Here is an 18,884-nt window from a genome sequence, read left to right as displayed (position 1 = left end):
TAATCTTTTCCCATTTACAATTCTTGAGAAAGTAGTTGCTAATCAAGTCTGTGAACATTTACAAAGTAATGACCTATTTGAAGAGTTTCAGTCAGGCTTCAGAGCCCCAATGACCCAAGAGTCCATCCACCTGGAGATGGGCCTGACATAATCCAAATGTGCCAATCAACGTGAACCCACCACATGAACCAGGAGAGGCTGCCTCCCCCGCACCCTATTCTCGTGGAGAGAAGAAGTGCCAGCCCCAGCCGATCCCCAGGACCCAACGCCCCTCCCCAGCCCAGACCCCAGCTCAGCAGTTCACTCCTCCTTTAGGCCTCAAACTCCAGATAGCAATCGTCCCTCCACACCCACCCTGCTCCACACACCCACACCCCAGTCCCAGAACCTGCTGTGTCTAAATGCACTTTTTTGTTAAGGGCAAGGGAAGCCACAGGGGTGAGGCCTACACGATCAGCCCCCAAAATACCTCACCTATTCCCCACTCTACATATGTGGCGTGAAAATGTTAGAAATAAAAGTGTCTAAGTTGTACAATAAAAGCCAAGGATGTCACATGACAGCAGGAGTGGGAACATTTCCCCAGTGATGTTCCCACTCCCCAAGGTCCTACATGTGTGGCATGATGGAGCAGGGAGAGGGAACCACCAGGAGAACCCAATAAGGAGCTGATTCCCTAAAGGAATAAAATACTAAAAACAAAAAATAACAAACCCATGAACAACCACCCCTCCCAATAAAAAAGAAAACCAGACACAGCAGCCAGACACAGAGCCACCAAATTTATATGATATCGCTATGCACAGGTGCCACACAGGAGCGACGTGACGCAAAGCGACGCTACGCAAAGCCACAGAGGCAATTCTAGCGAACCAAAATGTGATTAATGTGACGCCAGAGCAACACAGCACTTGCAATGGATGCAATGAAAGCTGAACTTTTGTGTCTTGTAACTGTGTGAGAATCAATCAGAAACTACAAGTGGCTGTGACGTGGGATGAAGGACTGCAGTGGAGACAAAGCTGTTTTCATTCAACATAGAAGAAAACTGATAATGGCGGTCTGCGGTCGGCCTGACTCAACCAATACTTACTACCCAGGCAAGTCGAGAAAGGACCAAGCCAAGAGGAGACTAGAGTGGCAGTTAAGTGAAAGAGTTACTAGATAGTGCCATTGTACTACTCTATTTCCGGGTTGTCGCCCAGAGTGCCATTGCTCTCGCCTGCTTTGCAAACGGCCGGCGATAATGTCAGGCAAGCGACAGCAAGCAGGAGTGACAACATTGTGACGCCAATGTGAATGCACCTTCATACTCTACGCCTTTCAGTCACCTCTCAGCCACCATTCAGCACCATAATCAACTCCATTTGCTGCTGCCACTAATTACCCCTAGTCATTCCACCTGGTTCTCCCACTATATATATCTGTCTCATTCTACCACTCCCTGTCAGAACGTCTTGTCTTCTCACTGCCTGTATGTGTTTTTCCCAGTGTTGTTCAGCATGTTGTTCGTTTGGACCTATTCTCGTCCTGCCCTCGCTAGTTGGTTACTAGTACTTGTGTGCACCGCCTGCTTCTGGTTGTTCCTAAGGATTCTGTGTCTTGCTCTGCTCACACTAGGGACACATTGCCTGCATCATATGATCAAGTCAGTGTCTGCCTGCACTGTCTGGTCAGTTCTGTCTCCGCCTGCATCATATGGTCAAGTCAACCATTTCAATCATCTCCATTCATCATCACCATCTGCTAATCCACATATTCCTGGCATCATTACCTGATCAGTTGTCTCAGTCATCTTCAGTCATCATCTACCATTCCGGCCTGCCTGTCTCTTCTGCCACCATTCACCTAATTTAAATAAACGTTTAAACGCTACTGTGCGTGTTTTGAATTTTGGGTTCTCCAAGAACATGCATTATGTAAGTAAATTGTTTATGATGCCCCCCGCCCGTCCTACCCTCAGCTTGCACTTAGTCGACGTGTAACGTTATTTATAGTTAGACTGAGAGGTGAACTTGTCTTTCTGTGAAATGGTAAATGGCTTGTACTTGTATAGCGCTTTAACTAGTATTGACGACCAAAGCGCTTTACACTACAGTTCAGTCATTCACCCATTCACACAAACATTCACACCCTGACGGTGGTGAGCTATGTAAGTAGCTACAGCTGCCCTGGGGCACACTGACAGAGGCGAGGCTGCCATGCACCGGCGCCACCAGGCCCTCTGACCACCGCCAGCAGGCAATGCGGGTGAAGTGTCTTGACCAAGGACACAACGACAGAGACAGTCAATGCGGGGGATCGGACCGGCAACCCGCCAATTGCAAGACGAACTCCCTAACCTCTGTGCCACGTCGCCCCACCCCTGTGCACTACGCTACTAGTATGACTAAACAGTGCTGCAAAGTGAAACAAATCTGTTATTACATGTGCTTTGACAAAAATGATGTCACTTTGAAAGAAATATCAATGCTGGCAGAACAACTTTTAGCCAAAACGGGTATAAATTGTTTTATTCCATGAACATTGCTTTGGCTTGTCGACCAATTGTATGCATGCGTAGTGACGTAACCCAGAGATCCCCAAAGCCACCCACCAATGGAGGCCACAGACCCCAGCACCAGACCCACCAGACACCCTACCCGCGGCACCCACTAGACCCCCAAAACCCAGGTACCCCCCACATCAGCCACAACAACCCACAGGACAGATCCTATGGACCTCCACCCTCACTAGGTCATGAAGCTGATCAAAGGGGCCCAGGGAGATTGATATGATGTGGCTGCACATGCTGTCTCAAGACTAATATAATCCAACAAAAAATCTCTATACTGAGTAATACTGAGAATCATTTTACTTTTTCAATTCATGTCTATGTGTTTGTTAGTGATACATAAGAAACCTAAGAAGTAATGGTGAAAGTTAGGCAGATCTATGTAACATTTCTGGCACTGGAGCTGATCTAATTACTACTCAGCACACCTGTTCAGTCTCCACCCTGCCTGCAACCAACTCTCAATAGTTTCACCTGTTATCACCTCCATTTAAACTCCGTCCTGATCAGTCTCCAGTGCCAGAACGTCTCTTCTCGCAAGAGCATTTCAGCCTCAGTTTTTTCCGTTAATTTACCTGTCTGTGCCTGTTCCGATCTGACCTGTTTTTTTGAGTCTGCCTTAGCTTTGTTTTTTACCTGGATATCTGCTCTGTACCTCTTTGGATTGTTTTCGCCTGCATGACCTATCATCCCCTTAATAAATCCTTTAAGCATCAGCTCCACGTCCGGCTTAAAAAGGGTTCCATCTAAGCAAATCATTACAATCTAGCCCTCCTTTATCTTTAGTCTTCTGTAGCTTTTCTAAGCCAATACAAAGGGTTTATCTTTCCAAATAATTTTAGAGATGGAGGAATCCAGAGATTAAATCATGTCAAATTATGGTTTATTTGGGGTCATTGAAAATAAGTAATTAATTACGGGTAAAACCATAATTTGCCAATTATGCCAATCATAATTTTTGTGCTCAAGAAGTATGCAGGTCAGCTGGCTGGTGTCATCACAGATATTTTTAACACCTCGCAGGACCAAGCCAAAGTGCCTGCATGCTTTAAGTCTCCCTCCATCATTACGGTGCCAAAGAGACCTCAAGTCAGCTGTTTCAACGTCTACCGGCCTGTTGCACTGACTCCCATCTTCATGAAGTGCTTTGAAAGGCTGGAAAAAGAACACATTGTCTCCAGTCTCCCCCCAATACTCGACCCGTTCCAGTTTGCCTACCGGCGGAACCACTCCACTGAGGACGCCATCTCCTCCACTCTTCACCTGAGCTTGGCACACCTGGAGGAGAAGAACATGCACATGTGGATGGTGTTCCTGGACTTCAGTTCAGCGTTTAACACCATCATCCTACAGCACCTGGTAGGAAAACTAGAACATCTGGGCTTCGGCACACCTCTTCGCAACTGACTGCTAGACTTCCTCATCAACAGACCTCAGTCAGTCCGGGTCGGACAGAACACTTCTGATGTCATCACCCTCAGCATGGGCTTCCCTCAGGGCTGCGTCCTGAGCCCCCTGCTGCTCACTCTGATGACACACGACTGTGTCCCCAGGTTCACCACCAATCACATCGTGAAGTTTGCAGACGACACGACGGTGGTGGGCCTGATCAGACACGACCAGGACTACAGAGAGGAGGTGGAGCAGCTGGTGGGCTGGTGCAGAGACAACAGCCTGATCCTGAACATGGAGAAGACGAAGGAGATCATCGTCGACTTCAGGAAAAACCGGCCTTGCCACGCTCCACTGCTCATCAACAGCTCAACTGTGGAGGTGGTCAGCAGCACCAAGTTCCTGGGGGTGCACATCACAGACAACCATACCTGGACTGTGAAGAGGGCACAGAAGCGATTGTATTTCCTGCGGAGGATTTGGAGAGCCCACCTGCCCCCGCCCATCCTCATGACCTTCTACAGAAGCAACATAGAGAGCTTTCTGACCAGCTGTCTCTCTGTGTGGTGTGGAGGCTGCAGCGCCTCCGACTGGAAGAACATGAGGAGAGTGGTGAGGACAGCAGAATGGATCATCGGGGCTCCTCTCCCCTCCATTAAAGACATTTCATCCCAGCGCTGTGTGTCCCGAGGCAATAACATCATAAGTGACCCCTCACACCCCCACCATGGACTGTTCTCCCTGCTGCCTTCTGGAAAGAGGTTCCGCAGCATCCGCTGCAGGTCCACCAGGTTCTGCAAAAGCTTTTTCGACGTTACCATCAGACTGTTGAACTGCTGAACTATAAACTGGACTCTGCACCACATTTCCACATTTGCTCATTTGCACATTTGCATCACTGCATCTTTATCTAGCATTACAAATGCTGCCGAACTCTTAGTTTCTAAATGCATTTTTGCACAAATGCCTTTTTCCACCATCATTTCTGCACATACAAATTATTTAAATATTCTCCTGCTCACTGTTTCTTTCTCCTGCATTGATACATTTACATTTCAATTGTTTATTTTTTTTAATCACTGCTGCACTGTAATTTACAAGCTGTATGCAATGAAATTTCATTCTGTATGCACTCTGTACATACAAAATGACAAATAAATTTGTCTAAGTGTCTATGTAATGGTCTCGCTATGGTGTCTTGTACCAAAACTAACCATCAGCCAAACTCCTTTCACACGAGTCAGGATTACTCAGTTGTTCCTTTATTTTTACGTAGAATGAAGTGAAACTGCCAAAAAACCCAAACAACTCACAATGAGCTCAGAATAGCTAACAGAAGTGCCTTACACACAGTTGCATACATTGAAAGTACAAAAACAATGCAACTTTAGGATGCTACAAAAATGAGCTGCAATGCTACGTAGCAACCTAACAAATCTTAACAGCCTTCTAATTAGCAATGACGTAGCAAATAACTGAATCGTCCACAGGTGTCTTCAGAACCAATTAAACTTGAATTCAATAGACAACTCACTTTGCTTCTCATTTTAACATAAATGCTCATTTTGAAGTATAAGCTGCTACTCACAGGCATTGCGTCGAAGAACTTCACCTGGAATGCGGCGTTCATAACAGACACGTCTTTTCATCTGCTCTACCGCTAGCAAACAAAACGTACTAACATGAAAGCAAAGCATTTCCTTAAATGTCCAGCAGATGGCAGCAGTGCGCCATGCAAAATAAAACACCTACTCTTTACAGGACAGTCTAAGTGTCACATGCTGTTGGGGAACTGTACACAATTTTAACCAATTTATTTCCTTAAACGTTCCAAAACCAAATTTATGCAGAGTTGCAAACAAAAATTTCCACCTTACTCTAGCAAATGCTTTTTCTGCATCTAAAGACAATATATTGTATTCAATGTTTTTATTATAGGAATAATCTATTAAATTAAGAGGGCCATTATTGTGTTATTTGTCTTCAATAATGAGACATGGTTTATCCTTTAATGAGCTTATACTCATATATTATCAGGGAAGGTTAGTGAGCAGCAGGTAGCTGAGGATAATCACACTGAAGAACTTTGACAACTACACAAAGGTGCTGGGTGTGGGGTTCGCCACCTGGCAGGTGGGGAGCCGAACCAAACCAATCTTCGTTATGAGCCTGAACGATCAGGGCACCATCTGCATGAAGTCTCAGAGCGCCTTTAAAACCACTGAGGTCAAATTCAAGCTGAACGAGCCTTTTGACAAGACGACCGCTGATGACTGGAAGATGAGGACTGTGGTCAGTCTGGACAACGGCAAGCTTATTCAGAAACAGGACTGGGATGGCAAAGAAATTAGTATTGAGAGGGAGATCTCTGATGAAAAACTGGTGGCGAAATGCATAATAGGAGACATGGTGGCTGTGAGGATGAACGTGAAGGAGTGACGCTACCTCATTGGGTTTTGTTTGGAAATGTGATTTGTGAATAAAAAAACTTAGCTTTTTCTCAAAAAGAATTGTCAGCACGATAAATATACATGTCATGCCATCTCTAGTTTCTCTTCTTCCCTTTTCCCATTCCCCACATCGTCACAAGACATCTAACCTGATAGTCCCTCTGCAGGTCACATTGGGTATAGCATCACATATCAACTCCAATTATGGTATACTAGATGTTAGGGAGTATAACGGAACTGTATACGTCACTTTGTTCGCGTGAAACCTTGTTAAAGTCAATAAAACGAGCCGAAGCTGGGAGTTGTCCAGAGTTGCTGCCCGCAGAGGCTGGCAGGTGCATCTCTCCCTTCGTGAAGGTGAAACTGAATTCTGCGTCTATGGCTGAGTTTTTGTTTTAAGTTCTGCACAACAAATCAACGAACACGGAGAAGCAAGACGGCTTCAACACCTGTTACATGTTATTTTCAGGCAGACACGATTTAAATGGTTTATTGAAGGGGATGAGTAATGGCAGGTGAGGTAGGCAAACAGAACCAGACTAGACAGATGAGTAATGGCTGAAGGTGCAGGCAGGCAGGGATGAGTAGGAGACCAGAAGATGCATGTAGTGACAGACCAGAACAGGCGATGTGGACCGGGGAACCATCAGAACGGGCAGAGCAAGGGGAAACAGGCAGACTTGTGCAGCACGCAGATACAGGCAACTTTTATCAGAATAATCCAGCTGGCTGAGCACATAGGAACTGGTTAAGGCAAGGCACAGCACACTAGACGAAACAAGACAAGATGGCATGAGAAGAGACTTTCTAGCAGTGAGTGGATGACTGAGGCAGGCATATGTAGACAGGTTAACACGTGAGCCAAGTTGACTGTAATTAGTAGCTGATCTACAGCAGAGTGGTGGCTAGAGGGAGACTGAGGTGATTGGATGATGGCTTAGAGGTGAACGCTGATTAAGAAAAGTCTAGAAAAGTCCAAAGCAAAACAAACAAAAACCTACATCATGACATTTTCCTATCATGTTTTTAATGTCCTTGTTTATTCCAGGTCAATGCACGGTGTTTCTGGCTCTCCTTTTACACTTCTCTATGCCAATATGTCCCTCGTGTAGCCTATGAAGTGTCTCAGGCCTCAGGCTGTGTGGAATGACCATTCTATATTCACTCAATAACAGCCCATTTGCCATACTTTGCTCTGATCTGATGTGATAGTACTTAAAACAGGACGCCTTGGGCAGGCACTGTGAATGTTTTTCATCACTGTTTGTATCTCCGTATCTTTGACTGTTTCTTCAACAATTTATTTTGCTTTACAGTCAGACACAGGTAAAGACTCAACTATCATGTTGACATGATTTTGAATCTCTTTTTCAGAAGAGCTAACAGTACTCATCTCTGGCGCTTGTGACAGAGCATCCGCCAACACTAAATGCTTACCTGGTGTGCATATTAGCTCAATATCATACCATTGCAGTTTCATGATGAGCCACTGAATCCTTGGTGACATTTCACTGAGACTTTTCTTCATGATTGACACGAGGTCAATAATCTCTTTCAACTGTGAATGTAGGAAGCCCATGGACATAAAAATGAAAGATCTACAGTCCAGAAGCTAATGCACGGCATTACTTCTCTTGTAGCATGGAGCCCCAGATTACCATGTTGTCTACAAAGCAATGTACCCCCAATGTAGATTTTGATTTAAATCTCCTGGGTCCATACATATTCTCAGTTCTTTGTTTTAGTTCTTTTGTCCAAACACACCATTGAGTTTACCCACTCAGTCAGTTCCACTTTTGTGATGACTTTAACTGGCACATCCTTTCCAATTCCTTTTTAAGGCACTGTTGAAGTGGAGCTGGAACTCTCCTTGGTGCATGGATCACTGGTGTAGCATCCTCTTTGAGTTTGATTTTATAAGTGTATGGAAGGCATCAGGGCCCTTTAAAAACGGCTTGAAAACTATGTAAAATGAGCTCAACTGTTCTTGTAAGGCAAGGCAAGGCAAGGCAAGGCAAGGCAAATTTATTTATATAGCACAATTCAGTACAAAGACAATGCAAAGTGCTTTACATGATTAAAACATAGCAAAATAAAACAGAATAAGAGCAAGTAGGAATAAAATATAGATAGAAAATAGAACAAAAAAGTGGTGATTCAGTTAACTAGGACAGTTGAAGGCAATTTTAAACAAATGTGTTTTTAATCTTGATTTAAAAGAACTCAGGCTTTCCGCACTTTTACAGTTTTCTGGAAGTTTGTTCCAGATAATTGGAGCATAGGAACTAAAAGCTGCTTCTCCATGTTTGGTTCTGGTTCTAGGTATGCAGAGCAGGCTGGAGTCAGAAGACCTGAGTGGTCTGGATGGTTTATACGCTGATAACAAGTCTGTGATGTATTTAGGAGCTAAGCCATTTAAGGATTTATAGACTAACAGAAGTATTTTAAAGTCTATTCTCTGAGATACAGGGAGCCAGTGTAAGGACTTTAGAACTGGGGTGATGTGCTCTACTTTCTTAGTCTTAGTGAGGACGCGGGCAGCAGCGTTCTGGATCAGCTGCAGCTGTCTGATCCACTTTTTAGGCAGACCTGTGAAGACACCGTTGCAGTAATCAATTCGACTAAAAATAAACGCATGGATTAGTTTTTCTAGATCCTGCTGAGACATCAGTCCTTTAATCCTAGAAATGTTCTTCAGGTGATAGAAAGCCGACCTTGTAACTGTCTTTAGATGCTTTTGAAGGTTCAGGTCTGAGTCCATCACTACACCCAGGTTTCGGGCCTGATTTGTGGTTTTTAGCTGAAGCGACTGAAGCTGTGTGCTAACTTTTGATCTTTCCTCTATTGGTCCAAATATTATTACTTCAGTTTTGTTTTTATTCAATTGGAGAAAATTTTGGCACATCCACGTATTGATTTCTTCTAGGCATTTACTCAGTGCCTGAATTGGTTCATAGTCACCTGGTGACATGGTGATGTAGAGCTGTGTGTCGTCTGCATAGTTATGGTAGCTGATGTTGTTATTTTTTATTATCTGGGCTAGAGGGAGCATGTAGATATTGAAAAGGAGGGGACCCAGAATGGACCCTTGGGGAACCCCAAATGGGATTTTTGTCATGTCTGATGTAAAGTTACCTACTGATACAAAAAATTCCCTGTCCTTTAAGTAGGATTTAAACCAGTTGAGTGCTGTACCAGAGAGGCCGACCCAGTTCTCCAGGCGTTCTAACAGAATGGAGTGATCGACAGTATCAAATGCTGCACTAAGGTCCAATAGTACCAGCACAGTGGTTCTTCCACAGTCTGTATTTATATGGATGTCATTAAACACCTTGATCAGGGCGGTCTCTGTACTGTGGTGAGCACGGAAACCTGACTGGAAAACGTCAAATCGGCTGGTCGTTGTTAAGAAGGTGTTTAATTGTTGAAACACAGCTTTTTCAATAATCTTACTGATAAAGGGGAGGTTTGAGATGGGCCTGTAGTTCTGGAGTAGAAGTTTGTCTAAATTATTCTTTTTCAGCAGTGGTTTGATAATTGCTGTTTTTAGGGACTGGGGGAAAACACCTGACAGGAGGGACGTGTTTATTATCTGAGTCAGATCAGACGCTATGACAGGTAAAACTTTTTTAAAGAAAGCTGTGGGTAGAACATCAAGACAGCATGAAGAGGAACTTAGCTGCTGAATGATCTGCTCTAAGCTTTTGTAGTTTATTTGGCTGAATTGGGATATTTTGTCAGGATAAGTTCCAGCTGAGTACGGCTTTGGTTCTGGAGCTGGTGTGGAAGTACAAACTGATCCTCTAATTTTTAGGATTTTCTCAGTAAAGAAGTTAGCAAATTCATTGCAGGCCCTGGTGGAGTGGAGTTCTGAAGCCACGGACACAGGAGGATTTGTTAACCTGTCGACTGTGGAAAATAAGACACGAGCATTATTAATGTTTTTCTTAATGATCTCAGAGAAGAAAGATTCTCTTGCATTTTTCAATTGTAAGTTATATCTGTTAAGTCTCTCTTTATAGATGTCATAGTGAACCAGGAGTCTATTCTTTCTCCACCTGCGTTCAGCTTTTCGACATTCCCTCTTTTCACTTCTAACTGATGGAGCATTTCTCCAAGGAGATTTTTTCTTCCCGGAAACAACTTTCACTTTAACTGGAGCAATGCAGTCAATGATGTCTGAGACTTTAGACTGAAAGTTATCTACTAGCTCATCTACTGAGTTGCAGCCCAAGGTTGAAGTAGCAGAGTAAGCTTGAATAAAAGTTTCAGTGGCATTGTCCTTAAAGGTGCGTTTTCTTACGATGTCCCTTTGGCTAAATGAGTCACTGGTAATGATACATTCAAAGGTAACGGAGAAGTGATCGGATAAGGCAACATCAGTTACATTGACCTGTGAAATGTTTAGACCTTTAGTGATGATCAAGTCTAAAATATGTCCTTGTTTGTGTGTTGGCTGTTTAACATTCTGAGTTAAACCAAAGTTTCTAAGTGTGTCACACAGTTCTTTTGCACTTCTGTCTTCAGGGTTGTCAACGTGAAAGTTGAAGTCTCCCACAATAATTAAACAGTCATAATCAACACATATCACAGACAAGAGGTCACTAAAATCCTTAAAAAAGTTTGATGTGGACTTAGGAGGTCTGTAAACATTCAGAAACATAGTTCGTACCGGGCTCTTTACCTGGAGAGCCAAATGTTCAAAAGAGTCAAATTTTCCCAAAAACACCTTTTTACACTTTAGTGAATCATTAAACAATGTTGCTACTCCTCCACCTTTCCTTTGCTGTCTGCTCTCACAAAGGAAATTGTAGTTTAGAGGTGTTGACTCCAGCAGTATTACTTCTTCATTAGATTCATGTAACCATGTTTCTGTTAAAAACATAACATCAAGATTGTTGTCAATAATAAAGTCATTCATTAAAAGGGATTTTCCTGACAGAGATCTAATGTTTAATAAACCTAGTTTATATGATTTGGTGGTTGATGATGTCTCTGTGGCAGGTTGCATCTGACAGTTAATGACTTTCAAGTATTTGTTCCTGTTTATCCTTTTGTTTTTCTTTTTTCTGCCACGAATCATCACAGATATTCCGTAATTCCCGGGAAAAGACCCAAGCTGATTCTTGAAACTGTCTTGTCTGATAAACGTGCAGCGAGGGCCCGCTGTGTATCACAGCGAAGTAATCTGAAGGTCTTGAGGACAGGCATGTTCCGTGATACGTAGAGGAGGATCTGGGGCTCTGCGGCCTTTGGAAGATGCTGGTTTAGTCACAGAGCTGTGGCTATATGGAGAGGATGTCATCTGTAGGCCAATCTTAAATACTTTGTTCATGTTGGGAGAAAATTCCAGAAAAGGAACCTCTGGGCTTTGTGGAGAGGAAGGCGAGGCGGGTGTAGTCCGGACCGGTGTTCGTGACGATGGATTTTCTTGGTCCTCTCGTTGTCCTGCTGAGATCTGGGATGAATCCTCCTGTAGCTCTGAGAAAGCCTCTTTCTGTGTCATCTTTCTGGCCATGTTTATCTTGGCTTGTTCGGGCTGCACTGGGCTTATCTTTTGTTTAGACACTGGATGTACATTGTTTTGGGACAAAGCTGATGACAAATGGTGTGCACACTTACTGCTTCCGAGCAGTTGATGTGGTAGACTCTACAATTTCTTTGATGCAACACCACCAAGCAGTGACTCCCAGCCCTAAGGTATGACAGAAAGTAGTATGTTGTAGCTTTTGTTCTTTACTGTCCGTTGCTTTCTATGTCTTTTCCATTGTAGTCTTTAAGTTGCACTGTTTACGAGATTATTTTAGGCTTTTCTTTCATGGTCTTTATTTCTGACAAACTGATCAAGTTTCCTTGTACACCTCTGTCAGTTTTTAGTCCTGCTAAAGCTCTGTTAATTGACAATGATACGATCCATCTCTCTTCATCTTCTGAGAGCCTCTGACTTTCCTGTATGATGTAATTTTTTACATTTTTACATGACACCATGCTGGTAAAGAAAGTGTCACTTAGGGCAGTATCTTCAACTAGCGTCACTGACCTGGATTGACCTTTGATAAACACTGTCTTGCAAAATTATTTTTCTATTGCAATTCAAACATCTTTTGCCATAGGCAGGGCACTGCTGGGCTCATGTCTGTTACCACAACATTTGCAGTAAAATGTTGTATCATCTTTGTTTTTCTTTTGTGGAAAATTCTTTTTTCTCCTTTTATTTTTTAGCTACCTTGTCACTGTAATGTATTGCTGTGGCACTAATTTCATTAAATGTCTTTGCGTGTTGTTGGCTTAATTCCATAGATAATTTGATCTTGGATCATATTTCAAATCGTCAAAATCACATCACTGCACTTTAAGTCTCAAATCAGTCATGAAGTATTCAAAAATTTTGTCGGACTGTTGCATCCTCGACCGGAACACGTACCTTTCATATACAATGTTTTTTCTGTGGCAAGCAATATACACTGAATTTTTCCAGTATGGTATCGTACTTGCTTTTATCATTATCATCGGCAAACTCGAACGTATTGATGCCTTCAATGGTTTGGGGACCCGTTACTGTAAGAAGCAAGGTTATCTTCTTGGTATCAGATTTATTATCCAGTCCAATAGCAGCCTCGTATTACCCGAACTATTACTTGAAAGACCACCAATTGCTGTCCACGTTAACTACCAGTTTCAGTCCCTCCGATGGCTTCAAAGTATCTTGAGTTGAAATGCTGATGTCAAGAAAAAATGTGTTTACTCCTGGTGCCATGTGTTATTTGTCTTCAATAATGAGACATGGTTTATTCTTTAATTAACTTATGCTCATATTTTAATTTCAGAATGAACACCTCATACATGTCATGCCGTTTCTAGCTTCTCTCTTCTCTTCCCTTTTTCCATTCCCAACATCCTCATCATCCTTCCAACACCGGTCTATGGCCCCCGCTGGGGTGGGGCTTTTGGGGCCTCCAGAATGACCTCTGGCTACATGCAATGTTTTTGGGGGTCTGTGCTGGCAGACATGGAAAACCGCCTGGTAGCTGTGCTGCTCCTGGGTAGGTCTTGGGTGGGCTTGGGGTTCCTTAGATGTTCTCCCCTTGGGCGGGAGTCCTGGAAGGACTTTGGGGGCTTGAATCCTGGGAAGTATGTCACTGGGGTTTTGGGCCAGTGTATACTCAGGTGTCCAGCGCTACCTTGGGTCCTTTGATGCTCTGGCAGGCTTTGAGGCCCCACAAGCTGGTGGAGAGTTCTGTTCTTAACATCTCATTGCAGGTGCTGTCCACTTCAGGGAGTGCTTTCTGCTGGTGGAGGAATGTGCAGGAGGGAGGGCAGGGTGAACTCAGGCTGTCTATTGTCTTATGTGGTTTGGGAGTGGTTAGATTGTTGGGGTGTTTTTCCTTTCTTTCTTCTGGGGCAGTGTGGGGGTCTACCATGGGTAGCTCTGTCTGCCTTCGGCATCCTGTCTCGGTTCTGGTTTATGATGATTCTTGATACTAATTCTGTCTAGAGATCAAGAGGTCTGTATGGTTTGGAAATGCTGGCTGACTGGAATTGTTTTGGTGGGGAGTGGTCATAGTTTTTTGGTGGGCTCAGGTCCTTGCTGTGTGGGCTCTCTTGCAGGGTCAGGATGGTCGCGTGGAAGTTGGTAGGTTGGTTCCAGTTTGCTGTTTGTTCTCAAGCCTAAGTGCTTGTCTCTAGCCTTGAGCCTCACAGATTCTGGTGGTGCTGGGTGGGTTTTGGAGAACAAGGGTGCCTATTGGAGTAAGTGAGGAGGCTGGCTTCCTGGGAGGGCATTTTGCTCTCCAGTCCTTCACTTGTCATCCCCAGACGCCTCCCCTTGCCTGCTCTATTGCGCCCCCACACATGTAGGATCTTGGGGAGTGGGAGCATCACTGGGGCATGGGGAGGATTTCCCATCCCCACTGTCTTGTGGGAATCTGCGCCCCAACTTTATTGTACAAATTTACAGTAGCCCCTTTTCCAGGAGTACCAACTTTGAGCAGTTTGCTCTAGTACATGTTACCTTTTAGACCTTCCCACTTGCAATGGTTATGTGGAACCGTTACTAATTCTAGTACCTGTCTCGCTGGGATTTCAAGCGGATGGAAGCCCTCAAATCAATACTGTAGCCAAACGTGGAGGTGGACACATTTGTGCTTTGTGGCGTAAGATAAAATTCAGATGGAGCTGGATGGTGTCCAAAGAAATGAGAAGGTATTAATGGAACTGCAAACTGATGCCCACCGAAGGCTACCAGAGAGTAGCACAACAACGCTAATGTGTGAAGAAGAGAATGAAAAGTAGTTATTGGTCCAGTGGGAGAAATGCGAAGCCAATGCGCTGAGGCCAATGCAGGAGTTATATGCTCTCGGTTTTTCATGTAAGTAAGTAAACGAGCTTTAACATTCTGAACAACGTGCAGGCGATGAATGGAGGCCTGATTGAGCCCACAATACAAAGAGTTGCAGTAGTTTAAACAATATGTAATGAAGGTATGGATGACATGCTCCAGAGCAGCGTGAGATACATAAGGCTTCACTTTACTAAGTAAACACAACTGGAAAAAGATGGATTTAACAACTGCAGTTATTTGCTTATCAAATTTAAAAGACCTGTCCAAAACCACACCAAGGTTTCTAGCAGACTTGTGACAGTAGCTACTCAACTTGCCCGAGGCAGTGACATCAAATGGATTTTCAAACACAACTATTTCAGTTTTAAAGTCATTTAACATTAAGTAGTTGTATGACTTACAGTCCTTCACTTATGTAAGACATTCAAACAGAGTTTGCAAATTTCCTGATTTTACAGACAAACAAATTTGCAGATCATCTGCAAAACAATAAAATGAAATGTTATGGTTTCTAAGTATCGACCTAAGTGGCAAGAAATGCAAAGAAAACAGTAAAGGGCCCAATATAGAACGCTGCAACACTCCACAACTGAGTCAACATCAGAGGTATAGGGACCAAGATCTGCAGGCAGTTCCTTTGATGTCAACATGGTTCCCAAGGCAGAGAAGCAAGATTTTGTGATTCACAGTGTCAAATGCTGCTATTAAATCTTAAAGCACAAAAACGGAGCTGCCAGAATCAACAGTTAACATAAGATGATTAAAAATTCTTAAAAGTGCTATTTCAGTGCTGTGACGTCACCTAAAACCAGATTGAAATCTTTCTAAAATATAATTTGCTTCCAAATGAATTTGAATTATCTCAAAGACTAACTTTTCCAGTATTTTAGACAAAAAAGGCAATTTACAAAATTTGCCAAGACTTCTGGATCAGCACTTGCCTTTTTAAGCAATGGCTGGACAGCAGCATGTTTATAAAAGCCTGGGACAAAGCCTGTGGACAACAATGCATTTACGATTCCTCATTAATAAGGTCCAATACAGCTATGACATTTGTGTGTAAAAAAAGAAAAATTATTTTTATTTTTCTAGTTGTTAATTGCATTTTAGCCATTTATTTAGTAAATATGGACCTATAACATTAACATTATTATAATGTGGGATGTAAAGGTTGTATTGATGTATACCATTTGAAAATGCTCTGAAAAATGTCTCTACAGCATGTAAAAATTAAAAAACGTGTACTTTGGTAGGTCATAAAGAGTTAAAAGGATACTCTCAGAGGAAACTGAGAATGATCAGTTTTCCTGTGAAAATTCTCAGTTATTTGGGTCATCACAACAGCAAACCGGACTTTTGCTGAGTTTTTCTGAAAACATTTCGACACCTATCAAGGAGTCTTTGTCAATTCTGGTGGCTTGCACTTGAGGGAAAAAGAACCAAGTGAAAGTCTGGTTGCCTGCAATTTAAGCCTGTTTGCTGTAATGATCAGATTATCTATATCTGATCTACAGATTTGAAATTGTCAATATTAGGGTTGCACTGATATGAAAATGGGTTGAAATATTGACACTACTTCTCAGAATTTAAATTCTGAGAAGTAGTGTCTTCCAGAATTAGTCTTCCTGAAAAAAGCTGTGCCGGCGACGGGTTCATCTTTTGGCCAGAATGTACTGTAATGATTTTGCAGGAGAGGAGAACCCGGTATTCAGCCAGACACTTATGTAAAGTTTAACAGGATTTATTTTAAGTGATGAGTGGGTGGGTCCAGCTGGCAAAAAACAATCCAAGCTGGGTACAGAGCAGAACACCCAAGCATAAAACCAAGATCTCAGTGCTGCGTTTGATACAGTTGATCACAATATTCTCCTACAAAGACTTGAACATACTGTAGGGATTAAGGGGAAAGCATTAGGCTGGTTTAAATCTTATCTGTCAGACAGATTCCAATTTGTTCATGTTAATAATAAATCTTCCTCAAACTCTAGGGTCACCTGTGGAGTACCACAGGGTTCAGTCCTTGGACCAATTCTATTTACTATATATATGCTTCCGATAGGCAAAATTATCAGACAGCATGGGATTAATTTCCACTGTTATGCTGATGATACTCAGCTATATTTATCCATAAATCCTGATGAATCCAATCAATTACTTCGACTGCAGTCATGTCTTGATGACATCAAAAGCTGGATGACTTTAAATTTCCTGCATCTAAATTCTGACAAGACCGAAGTTTTAATCTTAGGGCCAGAGTCCTCAAAAAATAAACTTCTTAACCAATCACTTAATCTGGGTGGCATTAACCTGGCCTCTGGTAATAAAGTAAAAAATCTTGGTGTTATTTTTGACCAAGACATGTCATTTAAATCCCATATTAAACAGGTTTCCAGAGTTTCCTTTTTTCACCTCCGGAATATCGCCAAAATTAGAAACATTCTGTCCAGGAGTGATGCTGAAAAACTGGTCCATGCATTTGTTACTTCAAGGCTGGACTATTGTAATTCTTTACTATCAGGAAGTCCACAAAATGCAGTTCAAAGCCTTCAGCTGATCCAAAATGCTGCAGCAAGAGTTCTGATGAAAATCAACAAGAGGGATCATATTTCTCCAATTTTAGCTTCCCTTCATTGGCTTCCTGTTAAATCAAGAATAGAATTTAAAATTCTTCTTCTAACGTATAAAGCCCTTAATAATCAAACTCCATCATATATCAGAGCTCTGATTACCCCGTATGTTCCTAACAGAGCACTTCGCTCTCAGACCGCAGGTCTGCTGGTGGTTCCTAGAGTCTTTAAAAGTAGAATGGGAGGCAGATCCTTTAGCTATCAGGCTCCTCTCCTGTGGAACCAACTCCCAGTTTTGGTCCGTGAGGCAGACACCCTGTCTACTTTTAAGACTAGGCTTAAAACTTTTCTTTTTGACAAAAATTATAACTAGTGACTCATGTTACTCTCAGCTACCTTTATAGTTTTACTGCTATAGGCTTAGGTTACTGGAGTATATCAGGATCTAATTTTCTCACTCTATAGAGTTCTACTGTTCTTCAATTATACATTATGCGTTGTCATTTCCGCTTTAACTTTTTGCTCTCTCTCTTTTTCTTCATAGTAGGTACACCTGGTCTGGCGTTCTGTTAACTGTGACATCATCCAGAGAAGACGGCTCACCCGCTACTACCATCTAATGTAGAACGGATTACTAGATCAATGTGTGCTTCTGTGCTTTTTTGTTTCTCTTGTTGTGTCTCTGTTCTGTCTTCTGTAACCCCAGTCGGTCGAGGCAGATGACCGTTCATACTGAGCCCGGTTCTGCCGGAGGTTTTTTTTCCCGTTAATGGGTGGTTTTTCTTCCCACTGTCGCTTCATGCTTGCTCAGTATGAGGGATTGCAGCAAAGCCATGTACAGTGCAGATGACTCTTCCTGTGGCTCTACGGTTCCCCAGGAGTGAATGCTGCTTGTCGGGACTTTGATGCAATCAACTGGTTTCCTTATATAGGACATTTTTGACCAATCTGTATAATCTGACCCAATCTGTATAATATGATTGAACTTGACTTTGTAAAGTGCCTTGAGATGACATGTTTCATGATTTGGCGCTATATAAATAAAATTGAATTGAATTGAAAAAACTAACAGGAACTGGGCATGCTCAAAAAAAGCAAACAGGTCAGAAACAAAGAATGCAAAAATGCTGGGGAGCTCTTACCACAGGGTGTTAGGAACGTGAATCAGGAAAACCCAGAATTCAACCAAACAAGCGAGGTATAAGCAAAAACAGGATTTTTGCTTATACCTGGCCCCTGGCTACAGGCTTCAGGTTCAGGAGGCCCCTGGCTACAGGCTTTTGAATTACCCAGACTCTTGGAAACCAGGAACCTCAGAAGGAGCCCCTCCAGTACCTCCGACAAAGACAGCCTGTTCAGCCACTTAGATAATTGGCTGTCTAGCCGGAGGTGCGGGGGCAAGAGCCTCAGAAGAGGTCCAGAGACCTCTAAGTCTCCATGGGGCTCGGGGTGCTTTTCTTCTCGGCGAGACCCTCGACGCTTCTTGTCTTGACGAGACCCCCGACGCTTGTCGTCTGGACGAGGGCCACGGCGCTGCTTGTCGTCTGGACGAGGGCCACGACGCCGCTTGTCGTCTGGAC

General features: G+C 43.0%; 1 protein-coding gene across 1 annotated transcript; it reads left to right on the top strand.

Moving 5' to 3' along the window:
• Positions 1 to 3,847: 3,847 nt before the first annotated feature.
• Positions 3,848 to 6,430, top strand: LOC105921214 (fatty acid-binding protein, adipocyte-like). Its single transcript, XM_036130644.1, has 2 exons — positions 3,848 to 3,913; positions 6,008 to 6,430. The coding sequence occupies exons 1-2, from the start codon at positions 3,848 to 3,850 to the stop codon at positions 6,383 to 6,385; spliced, it is 444 nt and encodes a 147-aa protein (XP_035986537.1). The 3' UTR covers positions 6,386 to 6,430.
• Positions 6,431 to 18,884: the final 12,454 nt, after the last annotated feature.

The sequence above is a fragment of the Fundulus heteroclitus genome, unplaced genomic scaffold (assembly GCF_011125445.2).
Source record: "Fundulus heteroclitus isolate FHET01 unplaced genomic scaffold, MU-UCD_Fhet_4.1 scaffold_37, whole genome shotgun sequence".
NCBI lineage: Eukaryota > Metazoa > Chordata > Actinopteri > Cyprinodontiformes > Fundulidae > Fundulus > Fundulus heteroclitus.
This window is presented reverse-complemented; position numbering and strand designations above follow the sequence as displayed.

What these genes read in the sequence shown, in the direction of transcription:
- LOC105921214 (XM_036130644.1), top strand. Translation starts at nt 3,848, where the DNA reads ATGCACATGTGGATGGTGTTCCTGGACTTCAGTTCAGCGTTTAACACC. An exon ending in CCATCATCCTACAGCACCTG is followed by an intron (nt 3,914 to 6,007) that starts GTAGGAAAACTA and finishes AGCAGCAGGTAG; the next exon opens with CTGAGGATAATCACACTGAA.